This window comes from Hemibagrus wyckioides, linkage group LG15 (genome assembly GCF_019097595.1).
Source record: "Hemibagrus wyckioides isolate EC202008001 linkage group LG15, SWU_Hwy_1.0, whole genome shotgun sequence".
Lineage (NCBI taxonomy): Eukaryota > Metazoa > Chordata > Actinopteri > Siluriformes > Bagridae > Hemibagrus > Hemibagrus wyckioides.
Window position 1 is genome coordinate 4,845,749 of NC_080724.1, and position 15,555 is coordinate 4,861,303.

The window sequence follows — 15,555 nt, forward strand, 5'->3', positions numbered from 1 at the left end:
AGTGGGAGGGTAGCCAGTCACGACGCGCCTCTGATCACACACAGGCCTCCAGCGCTGAGTGTTCAGAGGCGAGCCCTCCCTTGTCTAAAGGCTGAGACTGTCCTCCATGTTTCATAAGTATTGACATTACACTTTTCAGCCATGCAGCCACAGAGGTAAGCTTTCTGTTTTATTCTCCTCTATACTGTCCTTTCACTACTTCCATTGACTGTTAACACTGTTCATTTTCACTTATTTTCAGTCTGCATTAAAGGCCTAGGAAGGCCTCTCATACTGAAAACAGGGCAAAAGGGGGAGGGAATGAAAGCGGGAGGAGGAGGAGGAGGAGGAGGAGGAGGAGGCGGCGGCCTAAGGAGGAAAAACAGGGTTTTCTCTCTTTGGTGTCCTGAGCTTTGGCCTGGGCATGTCACATGACTGCAGAGCAAACTCAGGCAGCCATTACTCATTGCTGAAACGGCAAACAAATGGCAGTCAAATGTTGCACTGCCATAGAACTTAGGCTGGAGTGGGAGCAAGGCCCTCTTTTCCCCGATTTGCCACCACCACCACCACCACCACCACCACCCCTCTCCTGGTAGTAATAGGGAGAAAATAGGATTGTAGGATGGGGGAGGAGGTGACTGAATGGTGTAAATCTTTTGTAAGCTGACTGCCTGGCCCATTGTCTGCATGTCTGCTGCTGAGCCTGGCACAGAAACTAGTGGCACATTACACAGAAGCTGTTGTCAGTGCCCCTCTTTTGCAAATCTAACATGTCAATTCACATCAACAATCTATTATTGTCTAATCAACCGTTCTTCAAACTTCCTTGTTGTTATTGTGGACTCTGGACTCAAACCAGTCGTGTGCATGCATTTCTTACACGTTCTATCGTAACAGTGTACAGACCTGCCATTGTTGAGGATCGCTGTATTACAAAAGAATGCATGAGATCCTAAAGTATTAGTTCTTTCTCCCTGAGCATGTAATGAACACCATGTTCTCTATGTTCGACATCTGTCACAACCAGCCATATGGGTGGGTCAGAAATAATGACACGTTCTGACTTTTGCAACTGAAATACTCTCTTGTCTATATGGTAAAAGTCACCATAATGTAAATCATGCATATGGTTTATTATATGGACTCACCCAACAGGACCTTACCCCTTCAGCAAATATTTGTGGGTTTGACTGGTAATCCACCCCCCCCCTTTTTTTTTACGCCTTTGTCTTTATGTATGCAAAGGTCATACGTTTTTAAAATGTCTTACACAGGCAGTAAGATGTTTTCTTAAAACCTTTGTCTTGATGGTGGAAAGCCATCAGACACCACTGTGAGTTCTCCGTCCCCGTTTGTTCTTTTCTAGAAGAAACATAGACCTCGGGTACATGGTCAAAATGTGCTTTTGTTTATGTGGCAAAATACTGTCTCTGATTATGGTGATTATAGCATCAGATAATGAGGTAAGCTTCCCCATGGAATCAGCACATTTCTGCTGGTCCTTATATGAGAAAATATACGCTAAATAGGCAGTAGAATGGCACCTACCCCACCGACCAATCAGCCAGTCTTATGCAAGTGTCTTGCCCCGTTGAGAGGGAGACACAACATAAGCAGCAGATAGAAAGGCATGTTGTGGAAAATTTCTCAACCATCCTATGATTCCAATGTAAAGGTCATCAAATGAAGAATATGTCAGTTAACAAAAGGTATGATTGTGCATTTTCTGGTCATTTCTGTGCTATTTGTTTCAAGACGTTTGTTCTTCGTACGAAAATTTATCAAAAATCGAAAGTCTTGTGTTTAAATGTGTAGTCTGAGTTTCGTCTGCTGTTCTGTGTGGGACAGCAGATGTCTTGCTTCTCATAAGGAAACAGATTTTCAGTGGTTTTGTTAGAGGAAACAAACCACAGTTGGGGTTGTAATGCTCTTCAACGTAAAAAGGAAATGGTCACGAAATGTAAAAAATAATAATAATAATAATAATGTGGGAGATGGGTTTTCTGATTAGCTTTTTCACATACAGCTCTCATTTGTTTGTCCGGCATTACACCCGTCTTCATTACTCCTTACACAAAATCTGTTTCGGGAAAGCTTTTAGGTTATAGTTTCTCTAACAACCTTAGGATTCACTCACAGATTTGCTTTTTCAACTGCTTAATATTTTTCGCTCTTGATTGTTGCCTATACTGACGTTTTTTTCATGGTGCATGTTTACTGTAAAGCTCTGGTGGCATGGACGTGCAGGATCAGGCCTTGAGGGAAGGGGGAGGGGATGTTCAGCACAGCGCTGGGGGAGGGGAAGCAGCAGCCTTTCTCATTTCCTGTGTGCAGACAGAGCGAGAAACGGAGAAAGAGAGAGGGGAAAAAAAGACCTTGGCTTACTCATTCTCTGACCAGTTATCTCCACATTCACAGCTGCCTTTCTCCCCATTTCTTCTCTGTGACGGGCTCGCAGATCGGATGGCCTTTACTGACATGAGAGTAGGCGTTTGGCTCCATAGAACATTCTAGAAGATCTTGCCCTTTTTTTTGTGTGTGTTCCATTTGTGGAGGTCACTGAATGAAGGCCATGTGGTGTTTTGGTTTTCGACTATGAACATGTCCTTAACAAGCCTGTGGATCAGTTCTAGGACTGGGTTTCCTATTTGACAAAAATCTTCGTCTAGGTCCTTCCTTTAGCCAATCCTGGTGGCACACCTGGTGGACTTTCTGACCACGTCACACTTTTCTCAAGAAGGGAGTGAGAATCTTGATGGAAAAAGGTTGGGCTGCAAAAACGGTGCCATTGCCAAATGTGAAATCTTTGATGGCACTCCTACCAGGCTCAGTATAGGCTAGCCTTCAGGATTTGCTAAGACATGAATTTTTTACACTTAGACATTTCAGTGTCACATTTTGTGATAAACACACACTACACCAACAAAATTCCACTTTGTTGGTAGCACTATTGTCTGACAGAACATATTGCACAAGAGCTGGACAGTTGAGGCCTGCTAGTGATCAGGTGAGTTTTACTCCTTGGCATGATGGGAAATGCATTATACCTGATTTGCCTTGTCAACTCTGTTGACCTTTTACATTAGTCTGTTGTCTACTGGAATGTAATAGCTGCATGGATGATGACTGAGATGCCTAAATACACCTATGATTCTCTTTGGCCATTACTGCTATACGCAGTTTTTAAAACAAAGGGAACATGTTGACACAGACTCACATTCCCTCAAGATTTCATGACGCACTTTCTCACACTCATCAGAATATTTTTAAGTTTTCTTGCTAAGCCTGAATGCACAGTCATATTCATTACACTTTATAACTTTGCAATCAGGTCATGAAGTGGGTGGGGGAAAAGCACTGAACTTTCAGTCATTTTAGTTGCTGTAGTAATGGTGAGAGAACAAGAAGGATTTCCAGCAGTATTAGTATTAAGGCCTTAACCCTTAAGCTGTCCTGTGATCCACCGTCACCTCCTCCTTCTGTTTTTTTTTTAACCACACCATCCCAAGAAACAGTCTTTTCTTTACCTTCTGCCATCTCCTCCCTCTGTGGTTAAGCTGGTATTTGTTGATTTGACCTCAGAGGATTTTTCTGTGGTGGCAGAACAAGGCTAACAAATGGCCGAGCATCTGCCACAATGCTGAAACATCATCACACCTCTTTTCCCTTCTTTTTTTAGTGGAACAACTAAAATTGTTTTCTGTGACATTACAAAACCCAAATCTGACTCAACAGGTTTGTGCAAACGAATCAAACTGTACTTGCAGGCAATGTGAATACGTGGGACTAAGTGGTTGACGGGAGCTGATATTATTCAGCACTGTACTGTTTAAATTTATTTTTTTAAAACCTCTTGGTGGTCGTTTATCCAAAGGGACTAAGGTGTTTATAAGAAAGCTGTAGCACCGCATGTTGGCTAGGAGACATTTCAACCCTTGTGCTCAAAGGTGGAATCCTCATAAAAACTCCAGGCCCAGGGGAGGGAAGTACTGGGCACCAGAGAATAGCATCATCTGTATATAAGCCAGTAAAACAGACAAACATTAAGAAAAAATTTCCTGATATCCATGCCAAGTCATGTTCAAAGATGACATTTTAAGGAACAGTGCTAGTGTGAGATGGACTGGTTATGCTGCAGTGAACAACAAAAGCAAAACTCTTGGGTTTTGATTGCACCACCTTAGTTTTCTGTCTTCGAAGCAAACCTTATGAGACTTACACATTTACATTGCTTTCTTCTCCCTTGTGTATTGATCATTTCTTACATCAGCTTGGCTGAGGAGGAGTTCAAGACAGTGTCTGCTGTGGTCGAGGGGATGGAGGTATCGGTACCACCTAAAGGTAAGGTCAATATCAGTGGTTTAGAAGAATAGTGTGTCAGTTTGTAGTTTATTTTAGTCCATTTTACTATTGCCTTGGGTGGAAAATGGGTGGAAGAAGTGTATCGCAGGTACAGTGGAAACACCTTCCCTGACAGAGGCAGAATAATACTATTATTGAGAGAATCTAACCTCTCTTTCTGTTTATATGCTTTGTTGATTGTCATCATCTTTAAAGATATCTGTATCATTATTTGCACAGTTCTTGATCTAGGTCCAGCAGAAGCAACACCGGCTAGTCAAAAACGGAAAGCACCAAGTCCCCCTCACTCCTCTAACGGCCATTCACCATCTGACACATCTCCCAGTGGGGTCAAGAAGAAAAAGAAACCTGGCTTGGTTCCCAGCAACAATAAAGATCAGGTAGGGCCCCGTCCTAAGTATACATCTCTTTCATTCAAATATGATAAATCTGTAACATTAATGAAATTTATTGCTGAGTGACAGCAAGATAGTTTGTTTGAATTTGTTTATGCATCTTGAGAAGCAACTCTCGCACCCAGAGTGTGTAAGCAAATCTTTTTTATGTACTTTTTACATTTTTAGCAACCCGTGTGAAATAGTTGTGATACCATTATTTTATTACAGCTTGGGAAAGCTTTTCTTTTAATGCCATGGCCAATTCCAAAGGAACTGTAGTAGAATTTAGCCCTGTATTTTTTTTTTATTTGCACACTTAAGATCAAGGGTCATCATTGTGATGATGGCAGTGCTTGGGGGCAACACAGTTTAGTGATTTCTACAAGACCTGGTTTAAATCCCAGTTAATTAGAAGGCATAGGAGGTGTCTTAGAGCTGTGAAATCACCAAACAGTGTTGGACTCTGATCCCTCCATGATTGGATATGATGGCCTTTGCTCTATCTAGCCTAAGCCTGTGTAGCAACAGACACTCAGTTTGCCTTTGTAGTAGATCTTAACTATTACTAGCATTCCTGGGGCTTCAATAAATCCTGTGTGCTGCATTGCTTGTATTGTTGCCTTGGTATTTTGTATATAGCTTTTATAATCTCCATGCATGATACCAGATGCAGAACTGCATAATTACACTTACAAACCCTCAATGGATATTTGAATAGTTATGGATTCATAACTTCATAAAGGTTCTAACCCACTATGACAGAAAAATACTTTCTTGGCAAAATTTACATGCAGCTTTTAAAGATTCTCCCAGACAGATATTCTTTATTTCTATCTTTTTATGAAATTTCCACGTAGGGCTCTGTGATGGGTGCAAAACTCCCATACGTAGTCTATAACTCTTTTAATAATGAAAATGCTTAAGTTACTATTAGATTTCTTTAAATAAATATCACTAATTTCAAGTATTCAAGAGGCATGTCAGTATACAGTTTAATCAATATGGTATTAAAATTATAAGGTAAATGATCATTTTTTTGATAATTATTTCCAGATTGCATCCTCTTTTGCAGATTAATTGCAGTTGTCTGGCCCCATTAGTGCTTGGCAATCAGTACTTGTGCTTGGTATCTGTGGCTTTATCAATAATCAACCCTCTTCCTGGAGAGGCAGAATTTGTGTTCTGATCCTGTGCTATACTCAATAATCTCACATTAGTCTTCAAAATCCTTCTTACATCTCTCCAGCATGAGGGTTACTTCCCCTTGCTTATTCCCACTACCTTTAGTGAGGTCCTATGGTTGTGCTCTGTTGACTTTTGCAAAGCCTTGCTACTCCTCTTGCCTGCAGTGCCGTGGTGTGTATTTTTGACCGCTGCTTCTGTCTCTCTTGCCTGCATTTCAGTGTGAGCTAAGACATGGTCCCTTTTACTATGTCAAGCAGCCTGCACTCACCGCAGACCCTGTTGATGTTGTGCCACAGGATGGGAGGAATGACTTCTACTGCTGGATGTGCCACCGTGAGGGCCAGGTGCTCTGCTGTGAGCTCTGCCCACGTGTGTACCATGCCAAGTGCCTCAAACTGGCTGCTGAGCCTGAAGGCGACTGGTTCTGTCCAGAGTGTGAGGTAACTGCTAGATGAGTGTGAGGTGTAGGATATGGAGGAAGGCTTGTAATGTAGGATTCAACTTTGGTATTTCCAAAGACATCAGTAAAGAGCCAACAAAGTGATCAAATGCTGTCATTCATTCAGAGCATGTTAAGAACTGCTACAGTCCCCAACAAAGGTAGATATTTAGCCTTATAGTTCTTCTGTAGGCTTTTGGTCTAGAGAGAAATTTGCTAAAGAGATTATAAAAACTACAGACATGCATCCCTAATCTTACTTTGCATCAGTGAAATTTAGCTTTTCTCAGCATAAATAAAAAAATGTCATCCCTAGAACATGCTTTTACATGTATTGTACAACTCACAATGCATTTGTTTCAGAAAATAACAGTAGCAGAATGTATTGAGACTCAAAGCAAAGCCATGACCATGCTGAATCTGGAACAGCTATCCTACCTGTTGAAGTTTGCCCTGCAAAAAATGAAGCAGCCTGGGGTAATGGTTGTTTTTCTTAATTGATTTAAAATTATTATGGTTAAGTCTTTTTTTTGTGCTGGTGTTACAGGGGTTGGCATTGATCTAGGTGTCTAAATCCCAAGTCTAAATAATACCTACTGCTAATTATCATTGTCCATTGCTATTATATTATTTTAACCCATTATTATAATAATTGCGGGTCTCCCTAGACCTAGAACTCCCCAGATAATATGTAGTTAATAATCATTCCAAAATTTCTCACTGTGTAGACAGAGCCATTTCAGAAACCAGTCTCTCTGGAGCAGCATCCTGACTACGCAGAGTACATTTTCAACCCAATGGACCTGTGCACCTTAGAGAAGGTAAATCACTTTTTCATTGTAGTCATGCAATTGGCAAAAAAAAATCTATGTCAGAAGATGTAGGCTCTGATTGGCTTACTCCAAGAAGACTGAGCAGTGCTTTGTCCTTGTCACAGAATATCAAAAAGAAGACGTATGGCTGCACAGAGGCATTTTTGGCAGATGTGAAATGGATCTTACACAACTGTATTATTTATAATGGAGGTTAGTTGTCATTTAAAATATTCCATTTAAAACACTAAAAGCGGATTTTGTTTATGACTTTGTTGGTCTTGTGCAGGGAATCATAAACTTACTGCAACAGCAAAGGTCATTGTTAAGATCTGTGAACATGAGGTGAGTATTATACTTAGGGTCTGGTGTACTAAAACATGTGGGAGTGTAGTTTTTTAGGGAAGTTAACAACACTTACAATGAAATACCTTGTCTGGTTTCCAGATGAATGAAATTGAAGTTTGTCCAGAGTGTTACCTGTCAGCTTGCCAAAAGAGAGACAACTGGTTCTGTGAACCATGTGTGAGTAGATCAGATTCATAACATCTACAATGATTGACATTATTGATCTTGAGATAATGGGCAGTTTAATGCTGAATGTAAAATAAGATATGATTACTTGCTTTGTTGTATGCAGTCTCAGCCCCATCCACTGGTATGGGCTAAGCTGAAAGGTTTTCCTTTCTGGCCTGCTAAAGCTCTGAGGGACAAAGATGGCCAGGTAGATGCTCGCTTCTTTGGCCAACATGACAGGTGAGCTTGCAGTAGAGGTCAATTCACACCTAATTTCAACTGATTTGGCAAGACAGAACATCATTTGCATGTCCACTTTAGAGAGTAACGGTGTTTGATTGAGCTTAGAATTGGGTCACCACATTGAGGTTTTTTTTTTTTTCCAGAGCCTGGGTGCCCATCAACAACTGCTACCTCATGTCAAAAGAGATTCCCTTCTCTGTAAAGAAGACTAAGAGCATCTTCAACAGCGCAATGCAAGAGATGGAAGTTTATGTGGAAAACGTACGCAAGAAACATGGAGTGTTTAATTACGCTCCATTCAGGACACCATATACGCCAGACAACATGTTCCAGATGCTGCTGGATCCAAGTAACCCCAGGAAAGGCACAGTCATGCCAGAGAAACAGGACAAGATCAAGTTTAACTTTGACATGACTGCATCTCCCAGGACACCCCTGGGAAAGAGTGTGGGACACAGGATGAGTGACATGCCCAGGTCTCCAATGAGCACCAATTCCTCAGTACACACAGGATCAGACCTTGAGCAGGATGCATCAGAGAAAGGAACAAGAATCCCATCTAGCCACTACAGTACAGGAGAAGACTCTATGGATTGCACAGGTACAGTACCTGTAATCCTACAGTATTCTTATAGGTTGCCTAATGCTGTTGCTTAATAGACTGATGACATTGTCTCCCATGCTTCACACTTTTGATATGGAATATTAATGCACTTAATTGTGTTTTACAGCATCACCAGCATGTCTGAAGATCACAGGTAGCCCAAAACCTGTCCTACCTTCACCTCTTAAACAGGAGAGAACACAGAATACTGCCAGCATCCTCAACCTAAATCTTGGTGAGCTTTCCAAAAAACGATTTTTTATGTCCAGTCATCTCAAGTGTGTTTTAACTTATGCACCCAGATTTCATTAAAGCTTGTTTCTTGCAGTGTGTATTGTAAATAGCTCTACCCAAATAAAATAGAACTGGATTGGGAAAAGTCCTCAATTTTTAGAGCCAATTTTTATTTTATTTTAAGCTATGTTATTTGAGACCTGCTATTGCAAAGTGGGGATGATTATTGGCTGTGCTCTCAGACCGCATTAAGGCAGAAATGGACCTAAAGGAGCTGAGTGAGACTGTACAGCAGCAGCAAGGCCCATCTGTACTCCTTACCTCCCCAAAGAAACCCACTAGAAGTTTGGATAAGACCATAGAGAGCTGCAAGGCCCAACTAGGTACGGCACACATACCATATCATACTATATTTTACTATATACCACACAGATTCAGTCTTAGAGGTACATAAATTGTGTAACTTCTTATACTGTGTGTAGGCATTGATGAAATCTCTGAGGCTGTGTACCAAGGTGTAGATCACAGTGATTCTGATGATACTGACAAGTCTGACTCCAGCGACAGCGAGTATGCAAGTGAAGAGGAGCAGGAGCTGAAAAATGCCACAAAGAATGAAGAGGACGTGGAAGCCGTCTTTAAAAACAAAAAAAGACTGAGACCTACATCTTCACAACTGCAAAACAATAAGAACCAGTCTGAAAACGCGCCCGAGAAGGTGGCCTCGGAGCCTCCTCTGAAAAAGAAAGCCAGTGTTGTTTCAGAGAAGGAAGCCCAGGAAAAGCCCCGGACAATCCAACAGACACAGTCCCAGAAAGAGAGACCTTCAGCTGGCCATGAGGGCAAGGCTGGAGCAGTGGATGCAGATTCAGACTCGGAAAGAGAACTAGTGATCGACCTTGGTGAGGAGCAGGGAGGAAGAGATAGGAAGAAACCAAAGAGAGAGGCTTCATCAATCTCCAACTCTATAACCAAAGACAACGCAGTCATCAAAACTGAAGGTGCCCTTTCTTTTCAAAGTGTGTGTGTGTTGTAAGCAATTGATTCATGTACCTACAATAAAACAGCAAATAAAAATCTCATTAAATATTCATGTAAATAAGGCTGATGTAATGCTGTTGGTTAAATAGGTGTTTTCGTAATTAATAATTTACTGAGTGTGTATTTCTTCCAATTATGACCATTCACAATTTGAAAATGTACTATACCAATTGTAATAATAATCAAAGGAATCATACTGATTTTGATCTCTATATCTCTACTCAGGAAAGGCTCTGGCTGCTGCCAGCCCATCAGTCTCTCCATCCACAGTACCCTCTGCTTCATCCTCCAAACCCAGCACAAGAGATTCAACCCAGCCAGCCTTAAAGCCACCAAACACCACATCCACCCCACCCTTCACCTCTTCCAGCACCACCTCTGTACCAGCTACTGCGACAAATTCCTCTACGTCTGCTGTGGTAAAGAAACAGCGCCCTCTGCTGCCTAAGGAGACAGCACAGTCCGGTCAGGCGTCTGTGGTTTGGAACCAGGCTGGGAATAAGATCCAGACCTCCTCACCGAAGTGGCACCTGCAGAAAGTTCAGAAGCAGCAACATGGCTCACAGTCTCAAAGTCCATCAGCTTCCAGCAATGCCAGCACCCGCTACCAGACTAGGCAGTCTGCTAAAGGTGACTGAAACATTCACTTCCACCTGAGAAAGCATAGCGTGGTGTTAGCGTGGTGATCCCCAACATTAAAGCTACGTTCACACATACAGCAAATTTGTTGCTGCACATTGCCAGTTATTGAACTATAAAGTCCCCTGTAGGTGTATCCTCCTACTACTAGTGCCATAGTAATATCATTTGTTAGTGAGTGGCACAACTAGCAAAATTCACCTGTGTCTATAGGCATTAGATCATACAAGATAATGGAGAAGCAGTATGTGCTCTTTGCCCTGGATCATTGGCACTCTGCTCTCTTAACTGCTGTTGATAATCGCTGCACCATGGTGCTCCATATTTGCATAAAATTCAACTTTTTTCAACAGTTGTCTCGTCGCTAGACACATTCACATCTAGCTGCAAATGCTAGTTTGCTGGAAGTAGCTGGCTCTGACTGCAAATAAATGGTGTCCGTGCGCTTTGTCGTTATGTGTTGCTGTGTGAACGTGGCATTAGACTTCTTAGTGTGTTGATAAAAATTGCTTTCCAGAATGCTTTTGTTCAGTAGATGATGATGATGATGATGATGATGTCATAACTTGATATTGAAAGTGACTTGACTTAGGTTAAGGTCTTCACAGTAAACTTAGCAATGTAAACCAAATTCCAACTAAAAATTAGCTAAGATAATGAAAGTGTCATTGACTTTATACTACATCTAAAGGTTGACATAAACTAAACTAAATTTCTTTTTATTAAAAAAAATAAAATAACCATAAAAGTGTACTCTACAAAAAAAGACATTTTCAATGGCAGTGAAAATAGCTTGAATCTGGTCTTATTTATCTATTTTTTTTGTATTTTATTATTAACTTTTTTAACTAACAGGTTTGGGCCTCTAACTAACTAGCATTATTAACTTTTAACTTAACATATTTTTATATTTTAAATTTAATAGATTAAATTTTCTTAATCTATTGGCAGATAATTTGGCTTCTTTCTAAAAAAAAAAGTGCTTTAAGTGCTTAAAATTAACAAAGTAATCTGTTAAAGAAGAAAATTTAACGTATAAGTTAAATACCCTATATTGCCAAATGTTTTGGGACACCCCTCCAAATCATTGAATTCAGGTGTGGTATTTCAGGGGTTGGGCTTGGCCCCTTAGTTACAGTGGAAGGATGAGAGAGTTTGGTGTGGACGAACACAGAGTCCTGACCTCAACCCGACAGAATATCTTTGGGATGAATTAGAGCGGAGACTGTTAGCCAGGCCTTCTCGTCCAGCATCAGTGCCTGACCTCACAAATGTGCTTCTAGTGGAATGGTCAAAAATTCCCATAAACACACTCCTAAACCTTGTGGAAATCCTTCCCAAGAAGAGTTGAAGCTGTTATAGCTGTAAAGGGCGGGCCAACTCCATATTACATTCATGTGCATGTAAAGGCAGACGTCCCAGTCTTGGAATGGCTTGCAGTCTCCGCTCTAATTCTTCTCACAGGTGTTTTATCGGGTTGAGGTCAGGACTCAGTCAAGTTCCTCCACACCAAACTCGCTCATCCATGTCTTCAAGGTCCTTGTCATGTTGGAACGGGACGGGGTCATCCCCAAACTGATCCCACAAAGTTGGGAGAATGAAATTGTCCAAAATGTCTTGGTATGAAGCTGAAGCATTAAGAGTTCCAACCCCTGAAAAACAACAACTGAATTCAATGATTTCGAGGGATGTCCCAAAACTTTTGGCAATGTAGTGTATGTCTAGAAATAGGTTTAATAATTTTCGAGTTAGTGCCTTGTAATCAAATCATAGAAAATACTAGATCATTTTGACTAAATCCAATTGCCTGAACTATACTTCACATGTAAACATGATTGTTTTGCTATCATTTTATGAAATCATTTTATGAAGCATTGTATGCTGTGATGCTTAGCAATAAGATCGAGCCAGGTCTTCCTCTTGTCTAGAAATTTCAGATTAAATGTTCCTCTCAGCAGGGTTGTGAATGGGTTTTAAGGAGAAACTCTTCTTTCGAAATTCGAAATGTTAAGTGCCACTTGGGAGAACTCTTTGTGCTGTTGAGATTCTTTGTGAACACGGCTGCAGAATCGGAAACACTACTTTCCCTGTCAATTAGATCAGAGGCAGATCAGTGAACAGTATGCCATGTAAATATCTAGGGTACATTTTTCTAACATTGTGCGTGTTTTTTTTTATCAGCTGTCCACCAAAAGGACACCTTGCCTGCGTCCTCTAGCTCAGTCCTGGCTGGGGACTTCCTCACCCCGCCTGCCTCTGCTGATGTAGCAGCTGACATTGCCAAGTACACATCTAAAGTAAGTAGAAATAACCTCAACAGGCCAAATCCATGACCAGTATGAAGAGCCTGTTTATTTTTCAGTAGTTACACTTACTGACAAGCAGCTTTTTCTTTGTAGATAATGGACGCTATTAAAGGAACAATGACTGAGATATACAATGATCTTTCCAAAAGCACAACAGGAAACACTATTGCTGAGGTTTGCTTTATTAATGCACACTTCTACATTTATGACATTGTGAATTTCACTTTTTTTTGCATCGCTGCACAATGCTGCATACAGTATTCATTTTTTTTCAATCAAATAATAGTCATTGTTCGTTACTAATGACCTGTTTTACACTAATGGTGTGATGCAGATACGAAGGTTGAGGATCGAGATTGAGAAACTCCAGTGGCTGCATCAGCAAGAGCTTTCTGAAATGAAACATAATCTGGGTATTTTGTCCTTCTCACATGTTTAACTGCATACACTAGTCTGAAAATGGGTGTCCTTAAGAGCCGCTGTACATGATTGTGCTCTGTGTTTGCATCCAGAACTGACCATGGCTGAGATGAGGCAGAGTTTGGAGCAAGAGAGGGAGAGGCTTGTGTCAGAGGTAAAGAAGCAGATGGAGGTGGAGAAGCAGCAGGCTGTGGATGAAACGAAGAAGAAGCAGTGGTGTGCCAACTGTAAGAAGGAGGCCATTTTCTACTGCTGTTGGAACACCAGCTACTGTGATTATCCTTGTCAACAAGCACACTGGCCTGAACACATGAAATCCTGCACGCAGTCAGGTAGGAAATACACTGCTGATCTTCTGCTGAAACGTATCACAATTGGTGTCTATACTTTTCAAACAGTATAGGATGTTAGTACAAAATTATCATGTTTAAAGAAAGATAACCTTTATAGTTCTAAATAATAACCTTAACAATTAAAAATGACTTGGACGTTTCCCAAATCACAAGTGTAATACACCATGTGGCCAAAAGTTTGCGGACACCTGACTAGCACACTTGTAGGTGAGCCTTCCAAAAACAAAAAGCCAAGTTGGAAGCACACAACTGTGTTGGATGACTTTGGATGACTTTTTATAACTAAGAGGCACAAACCTGTTCCAGCATGACAATATCCCTATGCACAAAGCAAGCACCATAAGACATAAGGTTGGTGTGGAAGAGCTCGACTGTCCTGAACAGAGACCTGACCTCAAACCCTGCTGGACACCTTTTGTATGAAATGGACATTGATGGCACCCCAGACCTCCTGACTCAGCATCAGTGCCTGGTTTCACTAATGCTCCTGTAGCTGAATGAGCAAAAATCCCTACAGCCACGCTCCAAAATCTACCAGGGTTTTTTAGCCATATACAGGGGGCAAATCTCAAAATGAAAACAGAGAAATAAATGCAAGCATGGTGGTAATGCAGTGGGTATCATTGCTGCCTTACAGCTAAAGGGTCCCTGGTTCAGTATTGACCTTGGTTTACTGTCTGAGTGGAGTGTCCACATGATTTTATCCAGTTTCGTTCAACATGTTGCTACACAAATTTATCTGATGTAAATTGCCTATAAGTACAAATAAGTGTATGAATTTAGGTACACGGTGTGCACAAGGAACTGGCACCTCATCCAGGGCTAAGCCATGGATCTACTGTGTCTCTGACTATGATAAATTACTTATTGAAGATAGATGACTGAAGGAATATAACATAATGCAGAGAATGAGACTGTATTGTAAAGTGTCTGCATAAAACAACATACAGAATGCACACCACTTATTTTACAATTGTGAGTTCTCTCCTTATATACAGTATGTTCAACACTCTCATATTTCCCCGAGGCAAACATCCTAATGAAGCATTTTGATTTTTTTTTTCTAGCCACAGCATCGCAGCAAGAGCCAGAGGAGGACGCCTCTGCAGTTCCACTACCCAAAACCTCAGGACAATCACCTAAAACCCAGCATTCACCTCCAGCCAACAAAAATTCACCAACACACAAAACCCCCTCACCTACAAGAGACAACACTAAAGCAAGCGCCACCGTCTCTGTGTCCTAACCAGAACTTGTCTGTCATTCCTTTATGGTCACCAACCTGGATGCTTTTGGACTGGGGTCTTCTTCTTCTTCTTCTTCTTCTTCTTCTCAAAGCAAAGTGACATATTAAACTTACACTCCTCAGCTGCCCAGTTCACTACACCTGAGGATGTAAGAAAGTGGTTAAATTTTTTTATATACATTTCCGAATCATTCATCGTTTTTTTTTAGTCTACGTAAAACTGATTTTGTACAAAAGCTGAAACTTTCATATAAAATATGTTAATGTAATACTGTTTTTTTACACAGAATTGAGTTTTATACAGTGCAGATAAAATAAATTCATCTGCTCGGTCAGTTTTTATGTACTCGCTGCACTTAACGGTGTCGTTAGAGATGGTTCCTTTATTTTTTTTTCAGATGGTGGATCTTAGGAAACATGGTGGAATTTATTTGTTCACAACATGCTATGCTTTGGTTCTCACTACATCACCCATCAAAGACATTCTTTGTAGCCATCTTACTGAGGTCATTAATCCTGCAGATATTGCTTGATTTTAGGCTGGGGAAAAAAAAGTTATCAAGGATGTATTTGTATTTCACTTCAAGTTTTCACGTGTTTACATATTGTAAATAATTAAAAAATTAAAAGGAGACAACTATCTGTAAGAAAAATAAAATCAACCCCCTTCTGAAATTAAACTCATGAGTTCTGTTGCATTTCTGTAGGACTTTCTTTGGAGTCAAAAATGAATGATCGAAAACAAACTACAATAAGGCGAATAAAGCTCTTTTAATGGAACATCACGGTTGAGTGT

The 15,555-nt window shown here is 40.8% G+C and overlaps 1 protein-coding gene across 6 annotated transcripts; it reads left to right on the plus strand.

Moving 5' to 3' along the window:
* On the plus strand, positions 1-15,519 carry prkcbp1l (protein kinase C binding protein 1, like). Of its 6 annotated transcripts, none has more exons than XM_058409965.1 (20): positions 1-155; positions 4,253-4,323; positions 4,564-4,724; positions 6,125-6,346; positions 6,709-6,822; positions 7,074-7,166; positions 7,283-7,370; positions 7,447-7,502; positions 7,605-7,682; positions 7,798-7,913; positions 8,060-8,517; positions 8,648-8,755; positions 8,997-9,137; positions 9,237-9,755; positions 10,021-10,425; positions 12,616-12,731; positions 12,834-12,914; positions 13,075-13,153; positions 13,253-13,492; positions 14,581-15,519. In XM_058409965.1, the coding sequence occupies exons 1-20, from the start codon at positions 142-144 to the stop codon at positions 14,757-14,759; spliced, it is 3,339 nt and encodes a 1,112-aa protein (XP_058265948.1). In that variant the 5' UTR covers positions 1-141; the 3' UTR covers positions 14,760-15,519. The 6 variants fall into 6 exon arrangements, with proteins under 6 accessions (XP_058265948.1, XP_058265953.1, XP_058265947.1 ...); XM_058409970.1 differs by having other exon boundaries at positions 6,203-6,346; XM_058409964.1 differs by lacking the exon at positions 1-155 and adding an exon at positions 379-1,691.
* The last annotated feature ends 36 nt before the right edge of the window (positions 15,520-15,555 follow it).